This window comes from Balaenoptera ricei, chromosome 3, assembly GCF_028023285.1.
Source record: "Balaenoptera ricei isolate mBalRic1 chromosome 3, mBalRic1.hap2, whole genome shotgun sequence".
In the NCBI taxonomy this organism is placed as follows: domain Eukaryota; kingdom Metazoa; phylum Chordata; class Mammalia; order Artiodactyla; family Balaenopteridae; genus Balaenoptera; species Balaenoptera ricei.
In genome coordinates, this window is record NC_082641.1 from 126,742,755 (window position 1) to 126,760,407 (window position 17,653).

General features: G+C 42.1%; 1 protein-coding gene and 1 non-coding gene across 10 annotated transcripts in view; one reads left to right on the forward strand and one right to left on the reverse strand.

The window, feature by feature from the left end:
• Window positions 1–17,653, forward strand: part of ARHGEF37 (Rho guanine nucleotide exchange factor 37) — a 135,480-nt gene that overhangs the window by 12,832 nt on the left and 104,995 nt on the right. For all 9 annotated transcript variants that reach the window (XM_059917476.1, XM_059917471.1, XM_059917468.1 and 6 more), the window contains 2 exons: window positions 5,306–5,502; window positions 7,210–7,333. In XM_059917476.1, the coding sequence (XP_059773459.1) occupies window positions 5,317–5,502; window positions 7,210–7,333 (310 nt within the window). In that variant the 5' untranslated portion in view covers window positions 5,306–5,316. The remainder of the gene's footprint in view (window positions 1–5,305; window positions 5,503–7,209; window positions 7,334–17,653) is intronic.
• Window positions 17,116–17,223, reverse strand: LOC132364187 (U6 spliceosomal RNA). Its single transcript, XR_009502740.1, has one exon. It is a non-coding gene; the product is annotated as a U6 spliceosomal RNA (small nuclear RNA).

Sequence of the window (17,653 nt, forward strand, 5' to 3'; positions counted from 1 at the left end):
AAACTGAAGAATTGGGAAGCTGCTGCCCCTGCTGCTGGCTTCAAGATTCTATGACTTTAGCTACAATCTGTTGCCAGAACTATTGATTTCAGAACAATGCAGTACCTGCCCCATTAAATAGTTACTTCAAGCATCACTTCTCTTCCTACTTATCTAATTTCTAAATTCTGGCTCACATGAGATCATCTGATTGGTGGAATCTTAGAATCTTAGCTGCAAGGGAGTCTGGAAAGCTGGGTTTTAGCTCTCCAGTTTCAGCATTACAGCAAGATCTCATAGGAGGAGGTTAAAATTGACACTAAATGAACTTAAACACTGTATTTGCAACCATATCCTTTGTCTATTTTTCTTACAGATTGCCTTGTTTTAATGATTCATAGTAGTTCTTTATATAGTCTAGGTATTAAACTTTTTTTTTTTTAATAGAAAGTCGCTTTTTTTTAACTTTTGGGTTTATTTATTTATTTATTTATGGCTGTGTTGGGTCTTCGTTTCTGTGCGAGGGCTTTCTCTAGTTGTGGCAAGCGGGGGCCACTCCTCATCGCGGTGCGCGGGCCTCTCACTATTGCGGCCTCTCCCGTTGCGGAGCACAGGCTCCAGACGCGCAGGCTCAGTAATTGTGGCTCACGGGCCCAGCTGCTCCGTGGCATGTGGGATCTTCCCAGACCAGGAATCGAACCCGTGTCGCCTGCATTGGCAGGCAGATTCTCAACCACTGTGCCACCAGGGAAGCCCTAGGTATTAAACTTTTGTTGGTTGTATTCACTACAAATATCATCTGATCTAAGGCCCCTCTTTTCCTTTTGATTTTAGAATTGTTTATGAACAGAACATTCCAATATTATTGTAGTCAGATTTATCAATTTTTTTCTTTTGGGGTTTGTACATTTTATGTCTTGTTGAAAAAAATCCTTCTTATCTAGAGAGTTTAAAAAAATATTTTCCTGTTTTCTTCTAAGAATTTAGAGTTTCACATTTAACATTTAGGTTTTTAATCCATCTGGAGTTTATTTGGTGTGTGCTGTGGGATTGCATTTGTTGATTTTTTTTTTATAGGGGAAGCCAGTTATCTCATGGACCATCCTTTTCCCAGTGACTTATAATGACACTTATGTCATATATCAAGTTTCCATATTTACTGTGGTCTGCTTCTGGGCTCTCTAATCTGTTCTACTGATCTGTTTGCCCCTGTGTCAATACTATACTTTTAAATTATTATGACTTTCAACTGTATCTAGATATCTGGTAGGACAGGTCCCCCCACCTTGTTCTTCAGAATTGCCTTAGTCATTCTGAGCCTTTTTGTCCATATATATTTTAGAATCATTGTATTATGTTCTACTAAAAAAAAACCCCAACTCCCCAAACCCTATCAGGAGTCTTATTGAAATTGTATTGAATCAGTTTGGGTCAATTTTCATCTTTATGATATTAACTTTTCCTATCCATGAACATAGTGTATCTCTACTTGTAACTGGTTCTTTTTTGTGGTTTTGTTTTCGTTTTTATTTTTTCAGGCTGTGCCGTGTGGCTTGTGGGTGTAGTTCCTGACCAGGGATCAGACCTGGGCCCCCTGCAGTGGAAGCTCAGAGTCCTAACCACTGGACTGCCAGGGAATTCCCAACTAGTTCTTAAATATATTTAGATAAAGTTTAATAATTTTCTTCATAAAGATCTTGTACATCTTTTTTTTTTTTGGATGCATAGCTTGTGAGACCTCAGTTCCCCAACTAGGGATTGAACGTGGGCCACGGCAGTGAAAGCCTGGAATCCTAACAACTAGGCCACCAGGGAACTCCCCATCTTTTGTTAAATTAAGATATTTAGGAAGGAATAAATATTATGTGTTATTAAATCTTTTTATTATTATGCTGCTATTTTTCCTTAAATTGCACTCTTAAAAATTGTTGTTGGTATACACAGGAATATGATTTATTTTTGAATATTGATCTCCAGCAAAATTGAGGAATTCTCACTTTTTCTTACATTTAGTTCTTAGTTCACTTCAAAGCTGTAATTTAAAGAGATGGATAGTTCTACATTTGTGATGAGAGAGACAGGTGATTCTGCAATGTTTGTTATGAAAAGCAGCCTGTTCTCTTCTCTTTCCTGCTCCAGCCACTACCAGGCAATTCCTTCTGTTGTTTTTAGCTGATTGTTTTATAACACACGTGTACTGCTCCTTCTTGAGCTTTCGATTTAGACATTGTTCTTTGATTTCCACTATGGACGATGAGGCTTTAGCTCATTTTTTCTCCCTCTCCATCACCCTGTCCTCTCAGTACATAATATGAATTAGACCACTTGTATTATTACTTGTGTAGATTCTATTTATAACTGAATTGGGTAGTGACACATAATTTTATCTTTTCTGCACAATTTTTTGTTATAAAAATTGTTATAACAATTGTTTTGTTTTTATTTGTTGGTTTGTTTCTTAGTTTCGTATGTCTTATCTGTGTAATTTTTTAAAAAAATATTTATTTATTTATTTATTTAGGCTGTGCCGGGTCTTAGTTGTGGCATGCAGGATCTTTAGTTGCAGCATGCAGGCTTCTTAGTTGCGGCATGCTGACTTCTTAGTTACAGCATGCGGACTCTCAGTTACAGCATGTATGCGGGATCTAGTTCCTGACCAGGGATCGAACCTGGGCCCCCTGCATTGGGAGCGTGGAGTCTTACCCACTGAACCACCAGGGAGGTCCCCGTCTGTGTAATTATGCCTAAATAAGGACCATATTCTCTACTGATTCAATAAATTTGTTCTCAAAACATTCTAATACTCTAGCCCAGACTGTTTGCTGTCTGTCTGTCACCAACAGTCAAACTTAGAATTTCCTTTCACCTATCCTAGGGATTTCCTCAGCCTCTCTCACATATTATATTACCAGTTCTCTGTATCTTGTGTCGTGATTTATTTCTTTATTTTGGTAGAACATAGTTTCCTGACAAGGAAACTATAAGGTAAATTCTCCAGGACGTCAAGGTTCTGAAATTTCCTCTCAGTGTGTTTCGATGTGATTTTTTTTTAAAACTTATCCTGCTTGGGACTTGTACTTCCTAGACCTAAGAATTCATATCTTTTGTAAATTCTGGACAATTATGAGTCTCATCTCTTCATATATTGCCTCTTCTCACTCTGTTTATTCTTGTCTTCTGGAACACAGATTTAGTACATGATCTTCTTATTTCAATATTCAGATCCCTTAATTCTCTTTCATATTTTCCATGATTTTCTCTTTCTTTTTAGCAGTCTGGATAATTTCTTTGGATCTATCTGCCCCTTTACTACTTCTCGTTCCTAAATGTTTAAACTGTCCATTTAATTTTTAATGTCAAAGACTAAATTTTTAATTTCTGTAAGTTCTGCCTGGTGCTTTAAAAAATCATACGGGTCTTTATTTTTTGTACGTCTTTTCTTTTCCTGCTTATTTTATAGTTTCTATTTGATAGTTTGATTATCTGATGTTTTCAGGGTGTAATCCTGCTCTGTTGTCTCTGATGATGCTCACTTCACTGGAGTTCTTGTAATTTTGGATTTTGAGCTCATCTTCAGGACAGGGTTATCTCTTGGAGTACCATGTGGCCTAGGTTAAGGATGTGTCCTCCTGGAGACGTTTTATTTTTTTCTGTGGGTACTCATAGTAGCACTATTCCAGGACTTGTTTTTTTGTTTATTTATCAGCATTGAGCTCCTTGGACCACATATGTAGTATACATTTGAACCTACAACCCAGTGAAAGCAGGCCTGTTGTTATGAATTTTCAGAAAGGACTTTTTCCTTTACTCAGGACCCAAGCCAAGATGCAGAAACATCTTTGTCATCTTCTGTGTGGGTAGGGAGACTTTTTTTTCTAATCCACCATTTCACTGGCGTGCTTGAGGGATCCCAGTTCTCGAGAGGAGCTTGTTTCCTGATTCTGCCTGGGCACTGATGCCCAAGTCTCTGGATCACAGAGCTGGGCAGTGCCCTCTTCCCTGCCCATCCTGTCCACTTTGGCTACAGCTGCATCAGCTTAGCTGCTCCTGATCTGGTTTTCAGTTCCCTGTTTGGGGATCCCTGCTGATTTCCTTTACTTTCTTTCTTTTTTTTTTTTTTTAATTTATTTATTTTTGGCTACGTTGGGTCTTCGTTGCTGCGCGCAGGCTTTCTCTAGTTGTGGTGAGCGGGGGCTACTCTTTGTTGCAGTGCGCGGGCTTCTCATTGTGGTGGCTTCTCTTGTTGCGGAGCACAGGCTCTAGGTGCGGGGCTTCAGTAGTTGTGGCTCGTGGGCTCTAGAGCGCAGGCTCAGTAGTTGTGGCGCACGGGCTTAGTTGCTCTGTGGCATGTGGGATCTTCCTGGACCAGGGCTCGAACCCGTGTCCCCTGCATTGGCAGGCAGATTCTTAACCACTGCACCACCAGGGAAGTCCCTCCTTTACTTTCTTGCAAGCCTTGCCATGCAGTGAAAAGGAAGTTTGTTATAGCTGATCTAGCATTTCTAGGTGTTCTATAGTAGGGAGATATTTTTTGTCCACAGTATTGCCATTTGTACTTTTAAAACTTAGAGATAAAGGAGAAAAGTACATCTGTCTGGGAGGATCAGGAAAGGCCTTAGAGATGAATGTCAGAGCATAGGGACATGGGAGGGGTCACAGCAGGTGCAAAAGCATGGAGGCAGGAAATGACCATGCAGGTATGGAGAAAAGCACATAACTTTCTTTCACTGGAGTGTGTCAGGGAAGAGGAAAACGAAGTCAGAGGTAGACCACAGAGCAGCAGATAGCTATTACAGTCTCACAACAGAGAATACCAGGATCACAAGCTTTGTTTCAGGAAGTTTAAACTGGAAGCATATCCAGGATGAATGGATGTGGGTGGCAGCAGGTGGGAGAGGGGTGTGGATTTGAAAAAATGATCCTGGAGGCGGCGGAAATAGTCCAGGCGATAGGTAGTATGGCCTGAATGGGGTAGTAGTGGGTAGAGAGGAGGGAACTGCTGGGAGAAGGAGGGTGAGAGAGACTCAGCTGAACCAGATAAAGAAATCTAGGTCAAGACCTGGGGGGAAAATAGAAGAAAAGCCAGGCAAGCACATTGTCTGAACCCTGGGAAATGAATTTAAAATGTCAACAATTATCTGAGCTGCGTTCTACCTTTTAAGATTGTTCAGATACTGCCCACAAATGCTTATACGCAGTTCATCTTGACTCTGTAGGCAGCTAAAGATGTTTTTAGGCCATCTGATTAATAGTTGTCTTTGGGTTAGAGACAGCATGTCCCAATAGAGCTCCCAGAAGTGAGTCTGGATGTGTTTGTCTTTCCCAGAACCTGCTGACATGACTGATCATGGGGCTGATGAGCTGTCCTCTAGGACAGGGAGTCCAGACGGGGAAGGTCGGGTCCCTGAGGAGAGATCCTTGCTCCATCAGAGTCTGGCCGTCAGGGAACTCATCGACACTGAGGTCTCCTACTTGCACGTGCTCCAGCTGTGTGCCTCGGACATTAGGAGCCACCTGCAGCAGGTACCTGGGTGGGGCCACACTCAGCCTGTCTTTATAGGGGCGAGTGTCCCAGCTCCTGAAACCTCACATCTGTTCCTGGGGCAGGCTTGATGGAGGGGGAAGTGTGGTGGATGTGAAGTCACCTGGATGTAAGCTTCCACTTACTGGCCCTGCAACCTTCAGCAAGGCTTTTTAACACCTTGGAGCCTTAGTATATTCATCTGCTAAATGGGCAGAGAATAATCATCTCAGAGAATTAAGTGAACTAATGGATAAAATAGTCCTTTATTAAGTTTAGAACAGATTCTTTTAAGTGACCTATTTCTAATTGTCTCATTTGGAGGGTGGTAACATGGAAAAGTTATCATTATGATGGGTATCTATTTTAGTGTTAATTTTTTACATCTTTTTTCCCCCTGATTTCAGAAATAACACAGGCTCTCTCTCTAAAATGGCAAGCATCCCCTAGCACGTAAGGTCCATAAAGGGAAAGGCTGTTTAGTTCAATGTATCCCAGTTCTTGACACGTAAATAGTGGACTTCAACTAGTGTTTATTTAATGAATGAAATAATCAAATAGATAATGTAGAAGGTGAAAGCCCTCTCATATTTCACCCTCTAGAAATTGGGATTTTCTCTGTAGGCATTAAACAAACAAATATAGATTGTTACTTATTTTATTTTATTTATTTATTTATTTTTTTGGGGGGGTTTAGGCATTGAGATTTTTTTTTTAATTAATTAATTAATTAATTTAGTTTTGGCTGTGTTGGGTCTTCGTTTCTGTGTGAGGGCTTTCTCTAGTTGTGGCAAGTGGGGGCCGCTCTTCATCGCGGTGCGCGGACCTCTCACTATTGTGGCCTCTCTTGTTGCGGAGCACAGGCTCCAGACGCGCAGGCTCAGTAGTTGTGGCTCACGGGCCTAGTTGCTCCACGGCATGTGGGATCTTCCCAGACCAGGGCTCGAACCCATGTCCCCTGCATTGGCAGGCAGATTCTCAACCACCGCGCCACCAGGGAAGCCCCCCACTTATTTTATTTTTTGTTTGTTTGTTTTTGGCCACACCAGATGGCTTGGGGATCTTAGTTCCCTGACCAGGGATCGAACCTGGGTCCACAGCAGTGTCGGGGTTAAGACAGCCCGAGTCTTAACCGCTGGACTGCCAGGGAATTCCCTGTTACTTATTCTAGCAAAAATGAGAGCATACTCTATTTTTCTACAGTTAGCTTTTCCCACTTGATTGTGCATCCAGGATGTCTATCTCTATATATATCCTATATATGTTCATGCACATATATAGATGTCCTGCATCCTTTTTAACAGTGGGATAGCTTAGTTCATAGGGGCTGGAGTTCAGAATATATCTCAAGGTAATGGTGGTAGGTGCCAAGTATGTCAGAGGTGGAAAGAAGTCCAACTTCCCACACGTATATGACAGATGGGGAAAATGAGAGAAGAAAAATTATAGTTGGCAGCAGACCTAGGATAATACAGTTCAGCTTTACTTTCATGCTGAGCACTTCGTCTCTCCCTCTCTTCTTGTAGAGTAATGAAAATACCTAATTATAAAATTTCAAAGTCCTTGCAAACATTCCACTGGGACAGTCTTCCCAAGAGTGATGGAACCCCAGTGGTGTGACTGTTCTGGACTACTGTCCAAAGCCTGCAAAAAAAAGTCACTCTACTGAACTCCTAAGCGACCTCCCATGGTGCCTTTGTTCCTTCCAGCTGCCGCAGGGAGATCTGGATGTCCTGTTCTCAAATATCGATGATATCATCAAGGTGAACAGCAAATTGCTTCATGATCTGCAGGAGACAGCCGCCAGGGAAGAGGAACAAGTGCAGCTGATCGGTAAGCAAAAAACCAGGCAGTTAGCAGCCTGAGGTTGCTGAGGAATTGGTCTCGGCGTGTGATCATTGCTGTATTTTCTCCAGCATTCCAGGGAAATACAGCTCAGTGAGAGGCTGTTTTGGGGATCCCTGAAATATAGCATGTCAGAGCTGGCAGGACCCTCAAATAATATCCAGTCCAACCCCGTCACTACAGATGAAGAGACTGAGGCCTAGAGACAGGGAGGACATCCTAATGGACACAAAATTGGTTAGTGGAGTGGCTGAGACTTTCTTCTGGGATTCTTTCACATTCATTCGTTCAACAGTTATTTACTGAGCTCCTGCAGTGTACCAGTCACTGTGCTGTGTGCTGGGGTCACAGCATCAACCAGAGGGTCCAATCTTCTCTTCTCACGGGTTAACACGTTAGCGAGAGAGACACATGACACACAGATAAACAGGAGAATTTTAAGTAGTAATTTGTAATTTAAAGAATGACAATTTTAGTAACGTTTGAGAAAAGAGAAGGCCTCCTGAGGAGAGGACATTTGAACTGAGAGCTGTTAGGGAGGAGCCAGCTATGAGAAGATCTGGAGGGAGAGTAGAGAGAAGAGCTATGCAAAGGCCCTGAGGCAGGGATGAGCCTGGGATTTTTGAAGGACAGGCAGAAAGAAGCCTGGTGTGGCTCCAGGGGAATGAGTGAGGGGAGAGTATTAGGAGATAAGATAGCGGAGGCAGAGGAGGACCAGATCCTGTAGGGCATTCTAGGTCTTGGTAAGTAGTGTGGAGTTTATTCTGCGTGTGATGAGAAGTCATTGGACAGTTTTGAGCAGGGAAGTGATATCAGATTTGTTTTTCAAAGATCCCCTTGGTAGTGGTGGACAATGGATTGTGAGAGGGTAGCAAGAGTGGAAGTAGCGAGACCAGCTGGTGGCTTTACCTCCACCTAGGTGAGAGATGAAGGTAGACTCCTGATTCTGAAATGGTTAGGATGACCAGATGTAAAGAAGGAGGGACAAGTGGGTATAAAGCTCATCCCTGTCTTCCGCAGTCTCTTCGCATCTGCTTGACAAAATTTCTGTGGTGAAGGGTTTTCAAGTGGAGTCAGGGGACAAGGGTGAATGGTGTTAGGCAGAAAAGAGGGTGAGGTGGGGGCATCCACCCAAGTCACGCTGGCCTTTACACCCCCAGTCTTCTACCCTTTCTTAGACATGAATGATGATGGTGGGGATTAAAAATAACAAATATACACGTTTTGAAAAAGCCAACTTGCTGAGTGTTCATTAAATGACCAGCACTCTTCTGATGTACATGTATTAACTCATTTAATCCTCACAACAACCCTGAATGGTAGTTGCTGTCATCTCATTTCCCAGTTGAGGAAACTGAGGCACAGAGAGAGGAAGTAACCTGCTTAAGGTCATCCAGCTAGTGTCAGAGCCAGGAGGATGTGCGTTGCGGCAGGTGGCCTCTGGAGCCAGTGCTCTCAACTACTGCACTGAACAGCTTCCATTCAGTAGAGAGTGGGATTGAAGCCTGTGTATAGTGTGTTTACTATTCTCCTAAAATTATGATTCTTCATTAAAACAGCAATGTGAAAGAGTGACTATTTCCTTTAAATAGAGGAATATTTAAATGCAAAATTAAGGAACAAGATTTTTTTTTTAAGTATCTGGGTAGATATTCTTACCTTTTATCATTTTATCCTTATTTCTGTTAATAATTACCACTTATTTGAGTGGAATTTGTTATAACCTCAGGTTGAAGACAATCCAAGGTTCTGGGGACTCTGAGGTTAGCATCGTCTGTTGCTATGGGTTCTAGGGTCCACTAGTTCCTTGTTAAGGGTCCTCACTTATCCACCTCTGCCTTCCTGCTTGACCTGCAAAGAGTCAAGGTGCTGCTTTGTCTTCTCAGCATACCTGGTAACATCTCCATTCCCTGCCTTCACTACTTCCCTGGTGGAGTTGCCACATAAAATACAGGATGCCCAATTATATTTGAATTTTACATAAGCAATGAATAATGTTTTAGTATAAGTATATCCCACAGGACATTTGGGACACACTTATACTAAAATATTCTTCATTATTTATCTGAAATTCAAATTTAACCAAGCATCTTGTATTCCCCCCCCTCCCTAATTCGGCAAACCTATTCCCTGACCTTTACTGAGCGTACAGAAAATAACCTCCTCATCCTCTGCCCCTTGTGGTTAGCCAAAAAGAGACGCAAAGAATCCACATAGCTTTTCTTCTCCTAGGTGCAACTTTGTGCCTAATCAAGGCTGAGCTGGCGCCTACCAGTTCTCTCTATTCCCCTCTCAGCCCCCAGGCCCTGCTATGCAAGGAAGGCCCTTTTCCCAATTCCATAGCCACAGCATTTTAAATTTATTTATTTATTTATTTGGCTGCGTTGGGTCTTCGTTGCTGCGCGCGGGCTTTCTCTAGTTGCAGTGAGCAGGGGCTACTCTTCGTTGCGGTGTGCGGGCTTCTCATTGCTGTGGCTTGTCTTGCTGTGGAGTGCGGGCTCTAGGCATGTGGGCTTCAGTAGTTGTGGCACGTGGGCTCAGTAGTTGTGGCTCACAGGCTCTAGAGCGCAGGCTCAATAGTTGTGGCACACAGGCTTCGTTGCTCTGCGGCATGTGGGATCTTCCCGGACCGGGGCTCAAACCTGTGTCCCCTGCATTGGCAGGAGGATTCTTAACCACTCTGCCACCGTGGAAGTCCCAGCCCCAGCATTTTAAAAGATTTTTGGACCTCGGGCGTGAACCTCCCAAGTGAGTCAGGTTCCGTGTTCTTACAAATGATTCCAGACACGACGCAGATGTTCACAGGAGTTCCCACACAGGGTCCTATGACGGGAAGGCATCATGCTGTAGTCCAGTGTTGTCTAAAAGAAATGTAGTGTGAGCCAAATTTAAAGTTTTTGAGTAGCTACATTAAAAAAACTAAAGCAAGTAAAATTAATTTTAATGATATATCTCGTTTAACCCAATGTATCCAAAATAATATTTCAACATGTAATCAATATAAAACTTATTCATGATACATTTTACTTTTTTTTTGGTACAGTCTTTGCAATCCGGTGTCTTTTACACTGACAGCACATCTCAGTTGGGATTCTCCATATTTCAGGTGCCCAGTAGCCATCTGTGGCCATGGCTTGCAGGTTGAGTGGTTTAGAGCAGAGACTTTGGAGTCTGACTCGCAGGGTTCTGCCACCCACAGCTCCTTCATGTCTCTGAGCTTCAGTTTCATGCCTTCTGCATGAAAATAGTACCCGTTTCTGTGCCAACCGGGACTGTGGGTACCTAACATGTGGTAGCCCTTTTTATTCTTATGACACTGTTACTTGTTGATTATTATTATTATTATCCCCATTTTACTAAAGGAAAACCTGAGACTCAGAGAGGTTAATTAACTTTCCTAAGGTCACACAGCTTGACAAGGCTAAGTCATGATTTGAACAGCTCTTTCAGACTATAGCCCCAGCTCTTGGCTTTCCTGCCTCCCTTTCTCATTTCTCCCAGCTAGAGGTAGAGTACCCTTTTGATACTGGGAGTAACTCTTTGCTGCTGTGATTTCTTCCCAATCTGTGACTAAGGAAGGACAAGAGGAGAGGAAATAAGTCTTTGGTGCCCCAAGCATTCCTGCCTGTTGGACAGCTCTGCTCTCTGCTCTAGGGGAGTTTGCCTTCCTCCACCCTTCAGTTACTGAAGTGCCCCTGCCTCTGGCCATATACTGGTATGGTAAGGTTTCTTTGGCATTTGTTGTGTTCCTGCAGAATCACCCTAGTAACGAAGAATGTGGGAACTGCCCTAGGTTTCAGGGCTACGCCCAAGCTATCTCTTAGTGGGATCATCTCTGCAGCTGGCTGATCTCCCTATCATACACATTCTCCCTAGCTGCAGTTTCAGGTAATCTTTCCTGGTCATGTTCTCCCTTGTTCTGGGGGCTTCCCCTGAGGGAGTTCTCTCTGAGGATTGGCTTGACCAGCACTGGAGAGAGGGTTTGGTTCCTGGGGTGGGAGTCTTGCTGTGGGAGTCTTTGCTGAGAGCTGGATGACGCTGGTCTAGGTACCATCTGATGTGTTTCAAGGGGGGGCCTGTTGTATTTCATGGGTACAGTGCACAGCGTTAGCAAGCAGTAGGGTCACCTGGGCTTCCTGTGGTCCGTGGCTTACTTGCCCTTTTGTGACTAATACATTTCTCTTCACCCTCACCACTTTCCCCCAGATAGACAACCAAATACTCTTGCCTGGGTATTTATAGTAGCCATCTAATAGCTATTCCTATTTCCATTTTGACTTCTGGTTTAGTCTCAACACAGTATAGCTCTAATAGACTTTATTTTTTAGAGCACTTTTAGATTTACAGAAAAATTAAGTAGAGGGAATTCCCAGTGGTTAGGACTCTGCGCTTCCATTGCAGGGGCACAGGTTTGATCCCTGGTCGGGGAGCTAGGATCCCACAAGGCGCATGGCACGGCCAAAAAACAAAACAAAACAAAAGCAAAAAAAAAACCAAAAAGAAAAAAAGAAAAAATAAGTAGGGACTTCCATGGTGACGCAGTGGATAAGAATCTGCCTGCCAATGCAGGGCACGTGGGTTCGATCCCTGGTCTGGGAAGATCCCACAGGCCGCAGAGCAACTAAGCCTGTGCGTCACAACTACTGAGCCTGCATGCCACAACTGCTGAAGCCTGTGCGCCTAGAGCCCGTGCTCTGCAACAAGAGAAGCCACTGCAATGAGAAGTCTGTGAACCGCAATGAAGAGTAGCTCCCACTCGCCACAACTAGAGAAAGCCCACATGCAGCAATGAAGACCCAATGCAGCCAAAGATAAATAAAATTAAATCTGTAAAAAGAAGAAAATTAAGTAGAAAGTACAGAAAGTTCCCATGTACCCCTCCCCCCACACAGTTCCCCCTATTATTAACACCTTGCATTAGTGTGGTACATTTATTATAACTGACAAGTGAATATTGATATATTATTATTGACTAAAGTCCATAGTGTACATTGGGGTTCACTCTGTGTGTTGTTCAGTTCTGTGGGTTTAGAGTAATGTATAATGTACGACGCCACCATTACAGTTTCATACATAGTTTCCCTTCTCTAAAAATCCTCTGTGCTCTGCCTATTCATCCCTCCCCAAACCCCAACCCCTGGAAACCACTGCTCTTTTTACTGTCTCCATAGTTTTGCCTTTTCCAGAATGTCATATTGCTGGAATCATACAGTATGTAGCCTTTTCAGAGTTGCTTCTTTCATCTAGTAGTAAACATTTAAGGTTTCTCCGTGTCTTTTCCTGGCTTGATATCTCATTTCATTTTTATGACTGAATCATACTCTGTTGTATGGATATAGTGCAGTTTACTTATCCATTCACCTACTGAGGGACAAGTTGGTTGCTTCCAGGGTTTGGCAATTATGAATATAGCAGTTATAACATTAGCTTGCAGGGTTTTGGTTTTTTTTTAAATACATTTATTTATTCATTTATTTATTTTTGGCTGCGTTGGGTCTTCGTTGCTGTGCGCGGGCTTTCTCTAGTTGCGGCGAGTGAGAGCTACTCTTCGTTGCGGTGCGCGGGCTTCTCATTGCGGTGGCTTCTCTTGTTGTGGAGCACAGGCCCCTGGCATGTGGGCTTCAGTAGTTGTGGCACACGGGCTCAGTAGTTGTGGCTCACGGGCTTCGTTGCTCCGTGGCAAGTGGGGTCCTCCCAGACCAGGGCTCGAACCTGTGTCCCCTGCACTGGCAGGCGGATTCTTAACCATTGCGCCACCAGGGAAGTCTGCGTGCAGTGTTTTAAAAAGTCTTTTATTTAAAGTTTTTTTGTTGTTGTAGTAAAATACACGTAACATACAAAATTTACCATTTTAACCATTTTTAAGTGTATAGTTTAGTGACATTAAGTACAATCACATTGTTGTTCCACCATCACCACTGTTCATGTCTAGAACTTTTTCCTCACCCTAAACTGACGACCAGCCCCTGGTGGCCACTATTCTACCCTCTGTCTCTCTGAATTTGACTACTCTAGGTACCTCATGTAAATGGAATCATATAGTATATGTATTTTTGTAACTGGTTTACTTCACTTAGCATGATGTCTTCAAGGTTCTTTTTACACTTTTTATCTTGAAATAATTTTAGACTTATAGAAAAGTTACAAAAATAATACAGAGAGCTCCTATATACCCTTCTTCCAACTTCCCCTAATTTTTACATCTTACATATCCATAGTGCAATTATTAAAATGAGGAAATTAACTCACTGCAATACTATTAACTCTACAGACCTTATTCAAATTTTGCCAGCTTTTTTTTTTTTCTATGCTGGGTCTTTGTTGTGGTGCATGGGCTCTTTGTTGCGGCAGGCTTCTCTCTAGTTGTGGCACGCAGGCTCTCTAGTTGTGGCACATGGGCTTAGTTGCCCCGCAACATGTGGAATCTTAGTTCCCTGACCAAGGATTGAACCCGCATCCCCTGCATTGGAAGGTAGATTCTTAACTACTGGACCACCAGGGAAGTCCCACCCATTCATTTCTTTTTTTTTAAAAATAAATTTATTTATTTTATTTATTTATTTTTGGCTGCATTGGGTCTTCGTTGCTGCACGCAGGCTTTCTCTAGTTGCAGCGAGCGGGGGCTACTCTTCGTTGCGGTGTGTGGGCTTCTTGTTGCGGAGCACGGGCTCTAGGCGCGCGGGCTTTAGTAGTTGTGGCATGTGGGCTCTAGAGCACAGGCTCAGTAGTTGCGGTGCACAGGCTTAGTTGCTTCACGGCATGTGGGATCTTCCCGGACCAGGGATCGAACCCGTGTCCCCTGCATTGGCAGGCAGATTCTTTTTTTTTTTTTTTTTTTTAAACATCTTTATTGAAGTATAATTGCCTTACAATGGTGTGTTAGCTTCTGCTTTATAACAAAGTGAATCAGTTATACATATACAATATGTTCCCATTTCTCTTCCCTCTTGCATCTCCCTCCCTCCCACCCTCCCCATCCCACCCCTCTAGGTGGTCACAAAGCACCAAGCTGATCTCCCTGTGCTATGCGGCTGCTTCCCACTAGCTATCTATTTTACATTTGGTAGTGTATATATGTCCATGACACTCTCTTACCCTGTCACATCTCACCCCACCCCCTCCCCATATCCTCAAGTCCATTCTCTGGTAGGTCTGTGTCTTTATTCCCATCTTGCCACTAGGTTCTTCATGGCCTTTTTTTTTTTTTTTTTTTCCTTAGATTCCGTATATATGTGTTAGCATACTGTATTTGTTTTTCTCTTTCTGACTTACTTCACTCTGTATGACAGACTCTAACTCCATCCACCTCATTACAAATACATCCATTTCATTTCTTTTTATGGCTGAGTAATATTCCATTGTATATATGTGCCACATCTTCTTTATCCATTCATCTGTCGATGGACATTTAGGTTGCTTCCATGTCCTGGCTATTGTAAATAGAGCTGCAATGAACATTTTGGTACATGACTCTTTTTGACCTATGGTTTTCTCAGGGTATATGCCCAGTAGTGGGATTGCTGGGTCATATGGTAGTTCTATTTGTAGTTTTTTAAGGAACCTCCATACTGTTCTCCATAGTGGCTGTATCAATTTACATTCCCACCAACAGTGCAAGAGTGTTCCCTTTCCTCCACACCCTCTCCAGCATTTATTGTTTCTAGATTTTTTGATGATGGCCATTCTGACCGGTGTGAGATGATATCTCATTGTAGTTTTGATTTGCATTTCTCTAATGATTAATGATGTTGAGCATTCTTTCATGTGTCTGTAGGCCATCTGTATATCTTCTTTGGATAAATGTCTATTTATGTCTTCTGCCCATTTTTGGATTGGGTTGTTCGTTTTTTTGTTATTGAGCTGCATGAGCTGCTTGTAAATCTTGGAGATTAATCCTTTGTCAGTTGCTTCATTTGCAAATATTTTCTCCCATTCTGATGGTTGTCTTTTGGTCTTGTTTATGGTTTCCTTTGCTGTGCAAAAGCTTTTAAGTTTCATTAGGTCCCATTTGTTTATTTGTGTTCTTATTTCCATTTCTCTGGGAGCTGGGTCAAAAAGAATCTTGCTGTGATGTATGTCATAGAGTGTTCTGCCTATGTTTTCCTCTAAGAGTTTGATAGTGTCTGCCCTTACACTTAGGTCTTTAATCCATTTTGAGTTTATTTTTGTGCATGGTGTCAGGGAGTGTTCTAATTTCATACTTTTACATGTAGCTGTCCAATTTTCCCAGCACCACTTATTGAAGAGGCTGTCTTTTCTCCACTGTATATGCTTGCCTCCTTTATCAAAGATAAGGTGACCATATGTGTGTGGGTTTATCTCTGGGCTTTCTATCCTGTTCCATTGATCTATATTTCTGTTTTTGTGCCAGTACCAAACTGTCTTGATTACTGAAGCTTTGTAATATAGTCTGAAGTCAGGGAGCCTGATTCCCCCAGCTCCATTTTTCGTTCTCAAGATTGCTTTGGCTATTCGGGGTCTTTTGTGTGTCCATACAAATTGTGAAATTTTTTGTTCTAGTTCTGTGAAAAATGCCAGTGGTAGTTTGATAGGGATTGCATTGAATCTGTAGATTGCTTTGGGTAGTAGAGTCATTTTCACAATGTTGATTCTTCCAATCCAGGAACATGGTATATCTCTCCATCTATTTGTAACATCTTTAATTTCTTTCATCAGTGTCTTATAATTTTCTGTATACAGGTCTTTTGTCTGGCAGGCAGATTCTTAACCACTGCGCCACCAGGGAAGTCCCTCACCCGTTCATTTCTTTATTCAACTATTTATATAAGTATAAACTCATGGATATTTACTTTATTCCATGAGTCAGAACCCAGTACTATTAATATTCATTTTCTTGCTCAAATTTTACCAGCTTTGGCCATAGGGAACTCTTTCAAGTTGGCACCTGTGTCCTTTCAGTATGTCTCCAACAATTTGTGAGCACTTTCTTACTTTCTGACCCCACAAGATGTTCTAGGCTCATCTTGTATTTTCCCTGCCTCATCCTTGGAATCAGCTTTTTCCCTAGGAGCCCTGGTTCCTACCTTTGGAGAATGGTATTTAGACAGCAGGTTCTAAGATCTAGGTGTGCTTGTTGCTCCTGGGGTGTAATTGTTTCTAGGCCCTCTTAGCTGACAGAGTTAGGAAATATATGTATATATACCAACACGTGCATGTACACATATCTACATTTCTTTCTGTATCTATCCATCTGTATTTATGTATTTAAAATATTTAAAACCATGAGTTCCTACTGATAACCTCCAATTCCAGTCCAGCACCTCAGGGTTCTTTCTAGTCTTTTGCCTTTTCTTATTTGTAGCATCTTTCTGTGACAGGTGGAAATGGCTGCCATTATCTTCAGTGTATTTACTTATTTGTTCGAAGTTAGTAGACACATAAAATATTTTTTTATTATGTTATAATCAGCATTACTAACCTGTGCCTTTGTGAAAAATAGTTACTTACGTTAATTTCTTCCTACACCCTTCAGTGTGGTTATGTTATTCATTTGTAATAGAATTAGGTTCATTCCTTATTGTTTGTATTCTATTCGGGGTTCCCCCTCCACATCCTGGTTGGTCTCAATTATATATTTATTTTGGGAGTATGTGAAACATTACCATGGTTCCAAGATCTGAGCTATATAGAAAGGTATATTCAACGAAGCATTGCTCCCCTCTCATCCCTACTACCCTGACCCATTCCCTGTTCTTTCCACCCCGTTCTATCTCCCCCTACAAATAATCAATCTCATAAGTTTCTGATTTTAAAATATAGAACACGTCACAAATTTGCATGTCACTCATGTGCAGGGGCCATGCTAATCTGTCCTGTGTTATTCTACCTTTAATGTATGTGCTGCTGAAATTGAGCATGGGAATGTTCCTTTTCAAACAGAAACCAGATCATGTCACCCCTGCTCAAAACCCTCCATTTGCTTTCTGCCACCATAAGAATAAAATCCAAACATCTTACTACACCTTACTTACTTACTTTAAGGCCCTACATGATCTGGCTTCAGTTTCCTGTTTATTTTCTCTACTTTGTGCCCTTGCTTACTGTGTTCCAGCCACACCTGCCTTCTTGTGTCACCCAGCTGTCAAGCGTTCACATGCCTTCAGGTCTTTGCATTTGTCCTTCCGTAAGCCTGGTGCTGCTCTTCCCCCAGACATTCCTAGCGGTGGGTTCTTTTTTTTTTTTGAATTTTTGCATTTTATTTTATTTATTTATTTATTTTTAAAAACATTTTTATTGGAGTATAATTGCTTTACAATGGTGTGTTAGTTTCTGCTTTATAACAAAGTG